The sequence below is a fragment of the Macrobrachium nipponense genome, chromosome 15 (genome assembly GCF_015104395.2).
Source record: "Macrobrachium nipponense isolate FS-2020 chromosome 15, ASM1510439v2, whole genome shotgun sequence".
Classification (NCBI taxonomy): domain Eukaryota; kingdom Metazoa; phylum Arthropoda; class Malacostraca; order Decapoda; family Palaemonidae; genus Macrobrachium; species Macrobrachium nipponense.
The window spans coordinates 1837234-1855467 of record NC_087208.1 but is presented as its reverse complement, the minus strand read 5'-3'; the positions used below and the strand labels follow the sequence as shown (position 1 = coordinate 1855467).

General features: G+C 43.3%; 1 protein-coding gene across 9 annotated transcripts in view; it reads left to right on the top strand.

Moving 5' to 3' along the window:
- LOC135226962 (chondroitin sulfate glucuronyltransferase-like) overlaps positions 1 to 18234 on the top strand; it is a 148680-nt gene that overhangs the window by 103499 nt on the left and 26947 nt on the right. For all 9 annotated transcript variants that reach the window (XM_064266658.1, XM_064266650.1, XM_064266654.1 and 6 more), the window contains 2 exons: positions 16706 to 16936; positions 18070 to 18220. In XM_064266658.1, the coding sequence (XP_064122728.1) occupies positions 16706 to 16936; positions 18070 to 18220 (382 nt within the window). The remainder of the gene's footprint in view (positions 1 to 16705; positions 16937 to 18069; positions 18221 to 18234) is intronic.

The window sequence follows — 18234 nt, the reverse complement described above, 5'->3', positions numbered from 1 at the left end:
CCATTTGGCTTGTATTTCAACCATTGTAAGATAGAAAACAATTACCGCAGTTATGTTATAAATGACATTATGTATAATAGGACTGATATATTTTTAGGTAATAACTTTATTTGCTATAGATCAAAGATCAGCAAGGAAACATACTGTTAAATTTTAATAAGTTGTAGCTAAAGGTGAGAACACTTTTCGAGCTGCTAATGACTTATTGTGCATCAGTAACAAAGATAAAACTCCTGTAAACTTATCCAATCAAACACAACCATAGATAAAGTTGAGAGAGAACCATTTTAATCAAAACTTCAGGTCTTGGAAGAATACAGTTTACTGCTGTTTTCATGCTGATAAAAGATAAATAACATAACGTTAAAGCTTGTTGTACAAAGAAATCAAGTGAAAATAGCGAACTGAATCATGTAATTTTCCTTACACAATAAACATGCCCACAAAGCAATCTGTTAAAAAAAAAAAATAATTTAGTTCCCAACGAGACGTATTAAATTCATATTTCGACTTAAAATTACCACGTCCTATAACGAAAGGATGACCTTGTCTCGTACAAGTAAAGTATCTAGATATTCTTTTATGCTAACTAGAAGCAAAACAACTCGCTCCGAATGAAGCTAAATAATACAAAATATACTCATATTCGCCATCAGCTGATTTCCAGACCAAAAATTGACCGCTTTGTATTTTATGATACAATACATATAAGAATACATACAATATAATAGGATAGAGTAATTTATAATTTTCAAAAGATTCACGGAAAAGATGCATATCCGTTATGTTTTTATTCCATAATTATATGTAGGCGTCAGCAGCATGATAGGTATCGCTCAATTATGCCGATATAGGTCCGAATCTGAGTCTGATTTACCATGGTATCTATCATCGTATACACTAGGCTAACTTGTTAATGTTCTTCAATTTCTCTTAGTACTGAATTATCATGAGCCAATATGCGTTGAACTTAGAGAATTAGCTGAAATTAATAGTAATTACTATGCCGTATATGCACTAGTATACTCTGTAGTGTAGGGTATGCTACCGTATGTGTAAAGATGGTACTGATTACCCTAGTGTAGGCTAGGCTATATTCGAGATAAGATTTTTTCAACATACAATGAATTTTACGGAACCTAAAAGATTTTTTCAACATATAATGAATTTGTTCCGATACGTGATACAAACCATCGGTCCTTTAACAATAGGAAGGTAACTAGCGGCAGCTGGAACAGTCGTAAGCTTCGAACAAGGGAGTTCGGTAGTTAACTGCTTGTCCGACAGTGCGCGCCGCGCAACTTGGAGGTGAAGAATCACTTTTGCTTTCGGCCGTGTTGGTGGAGAACGTGTTCGTCATCTCTCTCTGCCCGCTTCATCGACGTATGCTTTGGTTGTGTGTTGTTTCTTCAACTTGGTTTGTGAAAGTGTATTGTAAGTACGAGACTTTCTTTATTACTTTTTATTACATTGATTATGGATTCTCGTGCAATGGAGCTATCCCTGCCCCCCCCCCCCCCACCCCCACCCCCCCCCCACCCCCATTCAGCCGCAGAGTTTGTCCTGGTGTGGAGGGCCGCAAGTGTGGGGTCTTTCGCTCTTTCCCCGAGATAGATCCTCATGTCCTTTGTGCGGGGGCGTGAATGCTCTCGGACCGAGCCATGTAATTTTGTGTGAATTGGTCAGAGGTGCAGTGGGTGCTGTATGAGGGTAGGAGGAAGCGTAGACCTGCCAAGGAGTTGTCGGAAAGCTCTCCAACTACTCCCTTGGTTACAGACACTTCCTCTTCTTTCCTGCCCCCGGCTCAGCTCCCGCGTATGGCGCCTTCCCCTTTCGGGGGTGGGTTTCTTGGTCCATCTCTTCGCCCGATCCGTCGAGCATAGAGGAGGGCGCGAGGTACCCCGACGTGCAGTTGTATTAGGGGTCTTCCGTTCGCTCGGGGTGGGGCTGCCCCCCCCCGTGCGAGGGGGAACCCCTCCTAATCACCCGACTGTTGCTTCCTCAGGTGCTCCTGCTGCAGGCGACGACCTTGGCCAGGTGCGGGTGTCGCTGGGGCTCCAGGGCACGCCGAGCGTCCAGGGGCTGCTCCAGCATCTGGTGGGTGCTGTGCCGGTCACCCATGGAGCGGTGACCACCACTACCACCACTGTCTCGACTCCAGGGTATGCCGCCCCTCCTCACTTGGTCTACACCCCGCGATGATGTCAGTGACTCCGAAGGCCGCTGTGCAGGGCCCGATTGCTGCCGTGCTGAGGAGAGGCGTGCCTCCTGCTCCCGGGTTCTTCGTGCTGCCAGCCCCTGACTTCCGATGCCCGAAGAGCTCGCCCCTGGACCTGCCGCCGGTACCCAGGATGTCGCTGGCTGCTGCCCCGTCTCCTGCTGTACCTGATCTGCCTGCCGTACCTGCTGCTCCTGCTGTTCCTGCACCTGCCGACGTCATCCCAGCCTGTGGTGTTGCTGCCCCAGTCGCTGTTCCTTCCGGACAGGTGCAGCCGGGCCCTGTTGCTTCGGCAACAGCAGCCCCGGCTCCATCCTTGATGGAGGACCTGATGTCTGTCTTGAGGGAGCTGACGAAGAAGAAGAGAAGGAGGAAGGTGTTGTCGTCGTCTTCTTCATCGCCTGCTGCCGCCTCTTCCCCTTCAACTTCCGAGGCTTCCAAGCCGAGGAAGAAGAAGGCTGCCTCCTTCCCCCCTAAGAAGGCTCCCTTGGGAACTTCTAAGGGCCTGTCTCACTTCGGTGGGACGGTGGGTTCTTCCGCTGGTCCTCCTGCTCCTTCAGGAGCGGGGCCCGTCTTTCCTTCCGCAAAGAAGAAGAAGATGGGGACCAGAGGGGTACCGGCTAACACCGGTACTTCCTCGCCTGGTGCTAGGGGCGCTGCCGCTACACCAGGTTCCGGCTTGTCCTCTCGTTCGCGAGAGGTACCGAGTGTACGGTCTCCTGAGGGCTACCATGCAGCCAAGGCTCAGGCGTCCGAGTTCGCTCGGCGCCAGGACCAAGCCACGGAGCGGAAGGCTGGTGAGAGCCGCTCAGGTGACACTCTCCCGGCCAGCGATCGCTCTCGTAGCGACCAGCTGGTTACCAGGGTTGCCGTGACGGTCCCAGACCGGCCACGGGCTGAGGCTGGTAGGAGGTCCCCTCGATCGCAGGTGGTTCCTGTCGGTGGGGTGGGGGGGGGGGGGGTGGGGGGGGGGGGGGGGGGAGCGTCAGGCCTTCCTCTCCTATCCCTTCAACTTCCTCGGGTTACACCGGGAAGGGCGAGGCTATCAGAAGTGATCGTGAGGGGCGCGCTCCCACCGCGACAGCGGACTCTGCTGGTCCCCTGACCGCCGCTCCCACCGGGACCGGATGGATAGGGGAACCAGCAGCAGCTCCTCTGATGCTCGGGACCGTCGCCGCTGCTCTCGGTCTAGCCGCTCTCCCCAGGAGAGCCGCACGACCAGGCCTGCAGCTCGATCGCCAGTGATCTCCTGAAGAGCAGGAAAACCGCTGGTCCAGACCAGCAGCTTGACCATCACCGTGGTTGATGATCGCCACAGTCCTCCCAGCCTACCGGTTCTGCTGGAAGGCAGGGGAGGAGCTCTCGTAACAGCTCCCCTGACATAGAGACCGTCGCTCCGTTCCTTGGTCCAGTGTTTCTCCGCAAGAAGACGCTGGTCCAGACCTGCAGCTCGATTCAGATCTCCCTCACCTGTCCCTTCAACCTCCTCAGGCTACACTGGGAGGAACGAGGTGAACAGGAGTGACAGTGAGGAATCCACTTTTTACGATACGGCCACGAGCCTGGTTCAGTCTTGGGACCAACAGATCCTCGCTCAAGTGGTTGGAGAAGATCGTGGGGGGGCTGGCAAGGACGAATGATGCTTCCCAGACTCTTGGAGGGACCATCACCGCTGTTCACGTGACGGTCCGTCTGGACCACGCACTCAAGAGAACAGGGCACGCTCCCCCTTCGGTCCTCTTGAGAGCTTTCGGCCTCGACGAGGACTGGGACACGTCGGAGGACGGTATCGGCTCTCTCCTGTCAGGTGCTTGCTCAGCCCCAACCAGACGACGGTCACGGTGGCGGCAGACGCTTAGCCTATAGTACGAGTTCGTAACCCTCCTCAGGAAAACGTTTTCTCCTGACGGTAACATTTTCCCAGACTCTGAGCGGCCATCACCACAAGGTGATGGCTGCTCGTACTCGCTTCTCCAACTGCTAGTTCCGCTGGGGAGGCGAGCGAGTATCCAATCTTCCTCTCCCATTCCCTCTCTCCCTACGGCTACGAAGGAAAGGGGAGGGATCCTGCAGAGCGTTCTCCGTAGGATTCCATGTTGGGGACTGCGTTCCTGGGGGGACCTTCGGGTCCTACCAGACGTAAGTCCCCGTCGTTGAGGAAGGATCCTGCCCCATCCTTGATTTCTATGGGAATCGGGAAGACCACCAACCGATGATCGTCTGACAAATTCGGTGGGGGTTTCGCCGAATGCTTAGAATTCTTCGGAATTTCTAGCACTCTCAGAGTGTTCTGGTTTTCTACGATCTGCAAACACTTGGGCGAAACCACGGTCCAGAGTGGGCTAGACGAGAATCCCAGATAATTGTTATTACGATAATAGGGAATCTCGCCGAATGCTCGAATTCCTGGAATTTCTAGTGTTTGGAAGAAGCACTGCTGCTGAAGGAAGAATATCTCACAGTAGGCGGCCAACCCTGGGATAGAGAAGAACAGGTGGGAGCATCCAGTTTGGCTTGAACTATCGTCTTCGGTATCCTGTTATCACCATTGAAGTCTTCCTTCGGGGAAAACTTCTCCTTCACTCTCTTCATTAGAGAATGAAGGGTGTCGGCTTCCAGTCCTTATTCTCATTCCTCAAATGGAAAAGAATTTAGGATGGAGGTATTTGTACAGGAACCTACAAATATACTACGTAGTATATTGCCCTCACAACATGATTCTGTTAATCAGTTGATTTGTCCGAGGTGTAGGCACATACCGTAGTTAACTCTACGGATTGTGACCGAGACGAATAGTATCTTCTTAATTGAACTGCAACTCGGGACTGCCTGCAACCTCCCAAGAGTTACCAGTTTCGATTTTGAGATACTTATGGTATTGTTACGACACCACCTCAGCTTTTGTATTCACCGAAATCCGTTTCATTTAAATGCAAATGCTCGAGTGTATTTTTTTGCGCTCGATGGTTCTAGCCGAACGCATTCCTTCTTGGAATGGATTACCTGGCAACTCAGGATGACGAGTGAGCGAGAGCTAGCGGTGTATTGGGCTGCCTGCCAGCCCAGTACCAGCTGGCTCTCCGAGAGGCACAGTCGGTTTATGTCTCTCTCCTCTACAATGATTGACTACTGAACCGTATCTCTGCCCGACAATCACAGACTTAGGTCTCTGGTTGGCTGGGATTCTTGCATATGTGAATGACCATCTCTACTGCAATGCCTTGGACATTGCAAGAATTTTCAGACAGAGATATCTCAATAGACTCTATCATCTTTCTGTTTACCGCACGGTAACAGAAGTCTGTAGCCTAGTCTCCCGCTGCATCGCACCTGCCGCTGCAATAATTCGGAATGATTTCTTCAGACATCTGAGTTTGTCTTCTAAATATATCTCTCGTAGGTATGCAATTGTTCATTGTTCACCCCGAATTGTAGATGTATAACGGAAGACATCGTCTGTTCCCCGCCCTGCCAGCTCTACTTCCAAGTAGTATATATATGTCCTCCCTGGATAACCGGAAAGATGATGATGATGATTCAGCCCATGAGAAGGGGTTCTTCAGGCAGTACATCCCTGTGTTTTCATTACTGAAAAGCGCTCCGCTTTCATTGCAACTACGACTTCTCACCGAACAGCAATGAAATAGCAGTTTAGCATTTTCAGTCCTTTGTAAGCACAGGTTCAGAATCTTGAGAATTACTTCTCTCAATTCGGCTGTGAAGACGTAGGTCTGCATTCACCTTCCACCTTCGTCTTCAACGGCGCATAGTGTTGTTTCTCCTTAGCTGAGATTCAACTACTGTACTATGAGAACTTCTGTCTTGCCATCAGGGACCTCGGTCTCTAGAAGGCAATTGACTTTCGCCTTTTGGGTACATGCCTTGAGAGAATCATCACCTCGCCCTCCAGCATCGGTGGCAACAAATAGACGATTTGTATGGTCTCTCGACATACCCCTTTGAAGGTGAGGGTCACGTGACTATGCTCAGATGCTTGGACAGCTCACTTCACACAACCGAACGTAGTCAGTCGGCAGCTGTCGAAGCGTCCAAGTCTGTTATGAGCTACGCTGTGGACTTAGTTCGGTTGTTCCAGATCAATCATTACTTCGTCCTACTAGCTTGTTCCAGTACCCATACCATCGACACCCACCATGGAGTGTCGGTGTCCTATCCACTACGGAGACGGAGATACTTCGCTGCAGTGGGGTACGAGACCGCGAGAGACTTCGCTGCAATGGGATACGAGAATGCGAGACACTTCACTGCAGACGGATAGACCAGTATGGGTACTGGACATCACCGAAGTATGTCGAGAAAGAGGGATAGGTCATCACAACTATTCCCTTCTTTCCCTCCGAGTAGGGGAACTGCATGGCTTTTCCTGCGACGTCAAGCATCCAGGGGATGGGGATTTGTGATGCTCGATTTCGTACCGAACTTCGTAGCGAAGACTCAGAATCCTTCGGTCCCTGCCGATTGGTTCGAGTCTTTCACAATCCCCTCCCTAATGGACTTCACCGACATCGATGCGGATGAGATGCTGCTTTGTCCTATGAGGGCGCTACGGCGCTATCTGAAGAGAACCCGGCACCTCAGGCCTGAGTGTCGACGCCTCTTCGTTAGCACTGGGATGACCAAGAAAGAAGTATACAGGAACACACTTTCTTTCTTTCTGGCTGCGTGAGGTGATCAGGAGGGCGTACGAAGCTGATGGTAGCGACGACATCCGTACCCTTTGTCCGAGAGCCCACGAAGTCAGAGATATTGGTCCTTCCCTTGCGTTCCGCAAGAACTTCTCCATGGCGCAGGTACTGAAGGCAGGGGTCTGGTCCAACCAGACCACCTGCACCTCCTTCTACCTTCAGGATATAGCCCACAGGTCCTTGGACACTTGTTCCTTAGGACCCGTGGTGGCTGCTCAACACGTTGTGTAGCTTACCCAGCACCCAAGCGGGCAGAACAGCATCGCATCCTTGTGTGACTGCATGAAGGGATGAGAATGTGACTGGCCTTCTCTTCCCCATCTTTTTCTCTCCCTCTACCTGTGGGCAGAGGGACGCGGTCGTCACTACGCTGGATCAGGAGGCAATGCAGGTAAGCTACTCGACCGAGCCCCATCCTATCTCTTTAAGTAGGGATAGGAGCGATTATCCACCACTTCCCCCAACAAGGGGGGGGGGGAAGTGGAAGCCAACATGAGACAACCCATGACTTCATATTGCCTCTTGCAATAGGAACAAGTTCTTGCTTGCTAGTTTTAAGAGGTATGCTTGCCTCCTTCTTATTACTTGGGTCCAGAGGTCTGACCATTGATTCTGCGGTACATACCCCGATCAATTGGGCAGAGGCTAGGATCCCTCCCTCTGCTCTTACGACCAGGGAGGGAATCCAAGGTTGGGCGAACACCAGTCTGTTCTTAAGACTCTGATTCCTCCCACCAAGAAGTGAGTCTTCCTATTGTTAAAGGACTGATGGTTTGTATTACTTATCGGAACAAATGGCAATTTGTCGAAAATTGCATTTTTCCTAACTATACAAACCTGAGGTCCTTTACATATAGTCCCACCTCATGCCACCCCTCACTCTGCGTTTTTCCAGGGCCTAAAGCAAAAGTGATTCTTCACCTCCCAGTCGCGCGGCGTGCCCACTGTTCGAAGCTTACGACCGTTCCAGCTGCCGCTAGTTAACTTCTTATTGTTAAAGGACCTCAGGTTTGTATAGTTAGGAAAAATGCAATTTTTGACTAATTGTCATTTTTCGGAACCTAACCCCATCGTAAGTAGGAGAATACCTGTACTTGTTGATTATTTTCATGAAAGTAATCAGTAACCGAGATTACCAGAGGCACTGGCATTTCGCCTCTCGCCTCCTGTCTGTCGCCTACCGACTCCCTTCGCCTCACAAACTTAACACCAATTCTCTCCTATTACTCCTATCTTTGTCATTTGCTCCTGCCTGGCTCCATCGCTTCCTTCCCATGCCTTTGCCAGCATTTTATTTTGATGATCATGATTTATCAGTGTAACAGTGAAGTGTTGTGCAGTGGAGGAGGCGGCTACTTGTGACTCGATTCTCCTAGACAAAGGTTACTGTCCCGCTCCCCCGCATCTGGGAGAAGACATACTGGAGGTCCAAGGGAGGTCAAGGGTTACATACATGTAGTTGCTACCTGAGTTGAACCTGTTGTTGGTCCGCTGGAAAGGTGTCTTTCTGGATGTTTCAGAGGAGGTGACTGTCTGGCCCCTCAGATCTCCTAGACTTAAGTCACTGTCCTGCTCCTCCTCACAACCAAGAACAGCCTAGGAGAGGACATACTGGTAGTTGAAGGGAGTCCGAGGGGGTTGCCCCTGGTAGTTGCCTCCTCGGTTGAACCTGTAGCTTTTCCCAAGTATTGGCAGACAGCCATTGAAAAGGCATCTTGACAGATGTGTAGTGAGGAGGGGGGACCCCCCCCCCCCCTCGGTCGAACCTGTTGTGAGTGTACAGGTTTCGGCCAACGCCGTTGGAAAGGCATATCAGTTGACAGTTTACAGTTGTCGTCTTATTCCAGTGGTTCATCACCTTGATAGATTGTGTCAATGACGTGATTCTTTGGTTTCTTGACCTCTGAAGAGGTATTCTTCAGTCGGTGAAGCCTAGCACCCTTGCAGTCCTGCTTGTCTGACTCCTCACAGTCGATGTTCGACTCGCGACTCAGCTGATTAGATTCACAATCGATGTTCGACTTAAAACTCAGCTGATCCAACTCTCAGTCGATGTTAGACTCAAGACTCAGCTGATCCGATTCTCAGTCAATTTTCGACTTCTGTCTCGGCTAATTCGGCTCACAGTTGATGTTCGACTTGTGACTCGGCTGATCCAACTCAGTCGATTTTCAACTTGTGATTCATCTGATTTGACTGAAGGGAGTCTGATGGGAGTTACCCCCCCTAGTCAAACTGGTCATGCCTTTTTTTTGGTTTCGACTGAATGCCTTTGGAAAGGCGTCTACTGACTGGTGTTCAGTAGTCATCGAATTAAAGAATGGTTACTTATTTTACTTAATTAGTACTAATATTGAATGCTCTGTGGTAGCACCTAGACGTTGGAAGCATCGTAAGCGACCTTTTGCTTCCGATAGCGAGTCCTCTCCCAGGCGTTCATAGCAAGGTGTTGTCGACTCGGTCACCTTCACAATGCTCTTGCGTAAAGGTGGAGATACTGACTTGTCATCCGTAGAAGAAGTGGATTAGAACTCTGCTCCTGTGTTGGTATATATGAGCCTTCTCAATACTTTTATCCTAAACACTCATTAGAATAGTACCGATTCTCATGATGAGCACCAGGTATGGGCACCTAGCCGCTCAAATCTCTCTCGTATTGGGATTATTTTGCTGAGCACCAGCTCCACGTCCAGGTGCTCTGCCTCTGTGCCATCTGAGACATTCACTTCCTTGCTTCAGCTTGCTCGGCGTTTTCCATGCCTCACCTGGCACCAGCTGTTGGTAGTCGGTGCTGCCTATTGGACGCCCGATGACACAGTCTCCTCATTCATCTTTGTCGACACTAGGTGATCTTTCGTTAGCCACCACTTGAACAGGACATCACGAGAGTCAAGGAAGAGGTTCTTTATGCAGTCCTCATCGTGAAGTTTCGATCACAAAAACAGATGCGTGGTTAAAAGTGGCAAGTTCCCGCCACCTTTTGGCGTAGTCAACTCTACTCTATTCTCTCTCGCGTTCCCGCTATCGAACCAGTTGTAGGAAGAGAATGCTCTGTGTGGTGGGTGAAAACCTTTGCTCTCCCTTCAGGAAGGATCATTTTCGCTTAGGCGAATAAGTTTTCCTAAGTCTTTGGATTGCTATCATCACTGGAAGTTGATGATCGTCTGCATTATTGCCCGCTCCTGCTTGTTACGAGAAGAGCGGACAAGAACAGTCATCCTGAGTTAGAGAAAATCTATGGATTACTCTCCCCAGAGTTCAGATGTGAGAACCCATGTTCTTGGTTCAATATTAGGATCTTTCCAGTCAAGTGTTCCCGTTTTGGGAACATCCAGTTCGGTATGAACTAGTCGTCTTCAGTGTCATGTTATCACCATAGAAGCTTGCCTGCAGGATAGCTTCACCTTCGCTCTCTTCATTAGGCTTATGAATATACGTACTTGTATATTCTCGCGACATGGGTCTGTTATCAGTTGTACCTTTTAAGTAATAGGCACATGCCTGTAAGTTAATTCTTCTGGTATGTGACCGTGACGAATAGTACCTTCTCTTAATTTCCTGAAACTCAGGACAGCCTTCCAGGCCTTCCAAGAGTTGCGGATTTTGGAATTCTCACCGAACAAGGGCATTTCTTTCCCTCTTGTTGCGGTTAACTTGTAGGTGCTCAAGGTTGTCTGTCGTGCACTCGACGGCTCTACAAGACAAATGTATAGTTTCTCCGCTGTCGTGTTTTAACTGTTAATTTGGATCTCTGCCCAGCCATCAGATGTAAGTCGTTGGTTGGCTTTGGATTCTTGCTTATGGTTCCTATTTTGTACTCCACATTTGCCATTGCGAGAATCATCGGACAGAGATATGTCTCTCTAGACTCATTATCATCTTTCTGTTTACACCACTATAAAGCAGAAGTCTGTAAGTCTGCTTCATCACAATTAATCCATAGGTCACTGCAATAATTCAGAATGATTTCTCAGACAAACACAGTGGGATTTTGTCTTTCATATTCTTTTTATATTTTGTAAAGTGTTCAATTACTAGTTGTTCACTCTGAATTAGAGTGATGTTGGAAGACTCAGCCTGATAGCTCTGCTCCCAGTGTGAAGAGAGGAGTTACTCTCAGAACCTGTCTCTTCCTCTATCTAAACGTGTTGGCTTCTAGTTTATATGGACTTCATGTTTAAAACACACTCATTGTTGTGGAGTGTTTTTGGCCTACTGTGAAGCGAAGCTAAGGATGTAGAACAACCTCTATTTCCTTAGTTTTCAGGTGTTACTTATTTGCTCTTTACGTCCATTCTGCCATCGAACTACCGGAGGCATGAGGGATCTTTGCTTGTATTATGTTTTATGTAGGTTTTAAAAAGTGTCGAATTTTTTCAGAACCTCATGACCATTTATTGATTGGCATGGCATTGCGGAAGGAAGCATAGGATGTTCTCCTGTTATTATCTCTTCACCTTTTCAGTAAGGTGCCGAGTTCGGAGAGCCAGGGGGTACAGTGTACCTGGAGCACCCACCACTCAGTAGATGGGTCTTGACTTTATTTCAGTGTAGGTGTCAGTGTTTTCTGGTTGTTTTATCATACTTTGCTAGCCATTGGAGCATTCTCCTTGCTGCAAAGTTCCAATAAATAGGAGGCGACCCTTGGCTCTACCGTCACGCCACTACAAGATAAGATGAGCCCCAACCAGAGGCAGTAGCTATTCATCTGCATAGCTCTCTTAACTGATAGGAATGACAAGCATTGTCTTTTCAATGCTAGCAACTTTTCTGCTTCAAATTCATTACATAACGTAATGCTTTGGAGTAGAATATGTCCATGATCCCACCTCCTTTCAATGTGGAATCAGCTATATAATTACTGGGCAAGTCTCATATACAAAAATGATTCTTTCATTATAAAATAAGGTGTTGTATATATTTACCCAGTATAATTATTTGATCATAGCCCACCCACCTGAAACAGAATGAAGTGCTTTGCTAAGTTGTTCCTAGTACAGTGGTACCTTGACCTACAAGTGAATTATTGTATGAGTTTTCCAAGGTACGAGTCGTCACTCGGTTGATTTTTTGCTTTGTTACACAAGCAAAAAATTGAGGTACAAGCTTGAAATGCCATTGCTACTTAAATGGCATAGTGACGAAAATTAAGATAAGCAAAGAAGAAAAAGTAAATATGCATCTTTTTCATGAATCTTTTAAAAAGTTATACATTACTTCACTATACCCAATAATACTCTATGTATTCTCATATTATTGTATTATAAAATACTACTAACATAGCAGTCAAAGTTTTGGTTTGGAAATCAGCTGATGGCGAATACAAGTTTGTTTCGCCATATTTAACTCAATTCTGAGCGAATTTTCTTGCTTCTAGTTAGCATAAACAAATATCTAGATACTTGACTTTTATGAGACGAGAATTCTTCGTTATACAACATGTTTTTAAGTTGAAATATGACTTGAATATGATTCGTTGTGATTGTGAGCTAAATTATTTTTTCGTTAACAGATTATGTTGGCGGCATGTTTGAGTAAAACAATTACGTGATTCTGATTGCTATTTTCACGATATTTATCTTTTATTTATCTTTTATTGGCGTGAAAACACAGTAATATGTGTTCTTTCAAGTCCAGTAGTTTTGATTAAAATCATTTTCTTTCAGTGTTGTCTACAGTTGTGTTTGAAGGCATAAGTTTACAGGAGTTTATCCTTGTTGCTGATGCACGATAAAAGTTATTGGCAGTTTGAACAGTTTTCTCAGCTTCAGCTACAACTTGGTTTAAATTTAACATGTATTCCTTTGTTGAGCTTTGATATACCTATAGAGAATAAAGTTATTACATAAAAATATCTAAGTCCTATTCTACATAACGTCATTTTTAATATAACTACGGTAATTGTTTACTATCATATGATGGTTGAAATACAAGCCAAACGGATGTTGTTGTTATCCAATTCGGTTGTACTAAGCAAAAAAAGTAGTTTCTCGTTTGGTTGTCCATGGCTGTACACATTTACGCAATGAGTATAACGGTAAAATTATACTTTTGTCATTCTCTTTTACTGTTTTTGAACTCAATTTAACTAGATGAGATAAAGTTAGGCTATTGAAATTTGGTATCTCTCACTCCCTAGTTGTACGCTGCTGCCTGCACCTGTTGCGAGCAAAATTAAAAAATATTTTCAAAATATGTTATCAGTATTAATTGCTAACCCCATCATAAAATCGGATTATTGTAAGACGAATTATCGTAACTTGAACACTACCTGCACACTGTATGAAACCTTATTATATCTTTACATACTCTTTCTATTATGTTTTTATACAATATTTGTTATTTAGAAAATGTATTTTCCTTATTTAATAATATGAAACAAAAATATGGGGTGGAATTTTGAGGGTTGGAATGGATTAAGGGTATTTTAAGTATTTTCAATGGGAAAAATTGATTTGATGTGGGAGCAAATTGAGCTACGAGCTCAGCCACGGAGTGAATTAAACTTGTAGGTCAAGATACCCTGTATTGCCTTTGGGTAATGGCACTGTATACCTAGTACAGTGGTACCTCGACATACGAAAGTCTCAACTTACGAAAAACTCGAGATACGAAAGCAAATACGAAAAATTTTACAGCTCTACATATGAAAAGTTTTCAAGATACGAAAGGTTGTTCCTGTAAAGTCCCGAGATTCGCCCGGACCACCGAGAACAATTTTAAAACTCCCGCGCCGTCAGCTGAGTAAACTCGCCACCATCCTCCCGCTCTCCCATTGGTTCCTGATGCTAGTCACCCCATAAGGTCCTGCTCTCCTATTGGTCAGCATCTACCCCTTGTGCTTTAAGTATTCTATTGGTAAAAGGATGCTGTAAATTGAAAATCTTATTCATGCAACACATTTAATAAAAAAAAACATTAGGTAAAGATAGAATAAAGAATAGAAATGAATGGTTATTATACTGTTTGGTAGTTTCAGTAGTTGAAGAGAGATAATGAAAATTTATGGCTTACTGTGTAAAGTGATTGCTTGGCGATCATTCGATACTCCTAAGTGCTGGATGTAAACAGAAGTTTGGAAGCTTTTTTTTGTTTGTTTGTTTATTATAGTTAATGGTTACTTAATAATTATTTGAAATGAGTACATGCAATACATTTAATAAAAAAAATTGTGAATTAGATATCTTAAAATACAAAATAAATCAGACTGCCAACAAATACGTATTTTTTTGAATTCTTCTTCTGTTTTAATATTACGTTATGTATATGTTTCATTATAGCTGTCAGTAACTCGGTATCTCCATTAGGTAAAGATTGAATAAAGAATAGAAATGAATGGTTATTATACTGTTTGGTAGTTTCATTAGTTGAAGAGAGATACTAATGAAAATTTATGGCTTACTGTGTCCTAGGAAAAATGATTGCTTGGCGTTCGTTCGGTACTCGTAAGACGGTAAGAGCTGAATGTAAACAATCGATTGGAAGGTTTTTTGTTTGTTTTTTTGTGTATTATAGTTAATGATTAATTAATAATTATTTGAAATGAGTACATACTGATTATTTATACATTTTATTGGCATATTCTAAGCTTTTAGCTTCTTAGGTTTAGATGTCAGAATCATAGACTAGGCTACAGTAGCAACCGCTAACATAGGCTAGGCTTATTGCTAAGGGACATATGCTAAAGTCCTAATATATGCAGTAAAAAGGGGTTGAACATTACATGCAGTTGAATATTACTCAAGTATGTACAGTATTTTGCCTTTTTGGAGTCATAATTCTTCCGTTGGATCGGCGTCGTAACCCTAGAACATGTGTTTTAGGCCTGGAAATATATTTTACTGGGGTGTTTTTGGAGGGCTTGGAACGGATTAGCCATTTTACATGTAAAATGTGGTCCAAGATACGAAAACCTCATTATACGAAGGGCGCCTTGGAACGGATTAATTTCGTATCTCGAGGTACTACTGTACCTACACACTAAACAATCAAAGCACTACCTGCGAAATTTGAGTTGGGCTGCCGTCCATGGAAACTAATACGTAGCTATATAATTACTTGGTAAGTATATACAAAACCTTATTTTATTATAAAAATATAATTTTTTTTGCAAGGGAACCAAGTCATTGTTTGGTTTTCTGTTACCTTTTGATAGCAACTTTTATTTGGGGTAAAGCCTATCTACTTTTAAAGATAGCATAAATCTTGGCAAAGATAGCATAAATCTTGGCACCGACAGGCAAGTTGGCTTTCAAACAAAAGAAAGAACTTGAATGGATGACTGCCTAGTACACCTGTTCTTCACCAGGTGTAATTTGAATGTTTTAGCTCGTCAGAATTCTTCTGTTGCTATTGTGTATTGGCACTTGTTGCTGTTTCATGGTTTTGGTTGGTTGCTGATTTCACACTGAGACTTCCTCTTTAGCTCTGCCTTCAATTCCTCTTTAGGGCCTCTTTTGGGCCAAGAGAAGTGTATTAAGAAGTTAGGATAAGATAGTGTATAAATCTTATTTGAACCCTTTCACTGTGGAATTAATTTTGACTCATTCCTAGCTATGTGCAGTTTTAGCGCCAAAAATTGAAAGTGCTCTCTTTAAATCAAAATGTTATTTATAATATCTTCAGGCATTCTGTTTTTAGAATTGAAAATTATTTTCAATTGGATGTAAGCCATTCTATCTAAAATAATTTTGAAAAAGTGGGATAATAGAAGAAAATGGTATAAAAACGGGACAAAAATAAAAATCATGTATGCAGGATTCTGATGTATTTCTTAGTGACAATAAACAAACTTCTATAAGTTTATATGAGTATACATCAAAATGCATCAAAATATTATATAAAAGTGATTGCTATACCCATTGGTTACCAGTAAAACTCCGGAAAATTGAAAGACCCCAAGCATCCTTTCTGCTCATGATCAGTACTTGTACAGTACTGTTTTCATAGTTAACACTGAAAACTGTTTTTGTATATATCTGTATGGTATATACCATTATAAAATGCCCTTTTTGTGATAGAATTTTTTAAAAACCAGGTATAAAAATGTTTAGTGGTTTTTTCTTGAGTTTTAACTAACAAAATAGGCAATTTTAAGCATTTTTATAGGGGCCTCTGTCACACACCCCCTGCGAATACGGGGGACCACTGTAATTCATTTTGGGGAAGGAAAATGTTCTGGTGAAACAGTTGAGCAGGAAAGGACAAGTCTTGCCCTCAGAATAGTTGTTACATCTGCAAGTGTACCAGTTGCTAAGGAGTCTGTGAAGAGCACCAAATGTCGATTTCTTTTAGCGTTGATGAACAAGAAACCACCAGTGCATTATTCTCCATGCCAGGACCCTCAGGCATGGGCAGTAAACACATTTCTTTAGGACTGTTGCAACCTAGATGCTTACACTTTTTCCCTCTCACAGTAATAAGAAAAGTGCTGAACAAGTTTTGGGAAACTAAGAATTGTAGAAGGACTCATAGCACCTTGGTGGCCTTAGAGAGAATGGTTTTCAGATCTTTTAGTAGTAATAGCAGGTGAGATTCATCCCAAATATAATATAAATTTTCATAATATTAAAATTTATTAGCAACCTATTAGATTGCGATCCTATGAGTTTTCATTTGGTATCAGGTTTGTTTTTGTTTGATGGTTAATCAAATTGTACCTTCCTACGCACTAGATTCTTTTTCCCACTTTTATCAGACAATTACCATGTGTATATAAACTTCATTGCTTTTATTGAATGGTAGTATTTAGTCAGACTACAGCTGCTTTTGCATTTTACAGATGCTGAAAGACCTCGCCCTGAAATATACTCGAAAACATCATGACTCTGGATCTAAAATTGGCTGGATGACTGTACACATGCTCCAGCAGAAACCATCAGATTTTGCTATTATGGACCTTGTTATGAAGAAGTTCCAAGAAGAAACTCTGATACTTATGACTAAACATTTGGCACACTTGAGCAATGATTTCTTAAATAGAGTTAGAATGAACACAATTTTGAATTGGCAGGTATGTAGTGCCGGGTGCACTTGTATTAATTTTCTTCCAATTGCACGTGATCTTATTGCCATAATTTTATTAGGTAATATCAAATTTTAGTCATTTATAGGGCTGTGTCAAACTGATTATTTTGTGTTTCAAACAGGTAGTGACATTTTCAAGCTAAACTATAAGCAATTGCATTATTGTATCTTGGTAGCACAGAGAATGGCTTAATTAGACCAGGAAGTCATTCAAGTACTGAAATCCACCATCAAAAGTAAAAAACACTATAAAGTAATTTTTGCATTAACTTTAAAGAGTAATCCGGCTGAAGAGTTTTGAATGACACATCAGAGGTTTTTATAAGAACAGTAGTATTTTAAAAATTTTAACCACATCACTCATATGCATATTTTGACTTATTATTTAGTATGATTCCGTTAAAAATTTAATTAAATATCCATTTTTTGTAACTTGGAAAGTACATAATTCTGCCAATTGAGGTAGTAATAGTTTTTACTTCACTGGTATTGTTAAATTGCACACCTTGTGTTCTGTGAAAATAATGATCTTGCAGAAGTTGCTTTATCTTCTTCAGCTCTTGACTTAGCATTATTATTATTTTACTTTAAACCTAAATGTAGAAAAGTAATTATTTTATGAATGATACACAATGCTCATTTTACACAAAAAGTTATTGACAAGTGATATTTTGCTGCCAAAAGATAAAGATTCACATAAAAGTATTTCTGGGTAAGGATTTTGGTGATTCTGTCACTTGCCAAGTTGTCACCAGAATTGAAGAGATCATTTTGAAAAAAGTCAATCAAAATATAAAAACAAAAAATTAAATGATTGTCTAATGTCAACATAAATTTTTCTTAGCCTATTTTTATTGCTTGAAATTTTTTTTACCTACAGAGCTATGTTTGATGTCATTTGTTATTTGTGAGTTGTATTTAACTACTGTGGCAGGCATGGCTGCTTGTCAGTACTAAATTAGGCTCCCTTTCATGTTGGAATTTAAGAACAATTGTTGTGGTTTTGATTCTTAAAGACTGTTATGGTGGTAAGCTTCCTTTATTAATGAAGGACTATGCCATACTTTTCAGGTAATTTTAATCTTTTCCTTTCAGAACATAACTGATCATTTTTTTCAGGTATTTTCACCTGTTCCTTTTACTCAGTACCATCCAAGTACAGTGGATGAAAAAATATCATATCAGAAGCTTGATGTCAGCAGAACAGTTGGCCACTTTGACAGATACAACTTCGATCACTTGAGCTTTTATGCTGGTGATTATGTTACAGGTATGTACCATTCC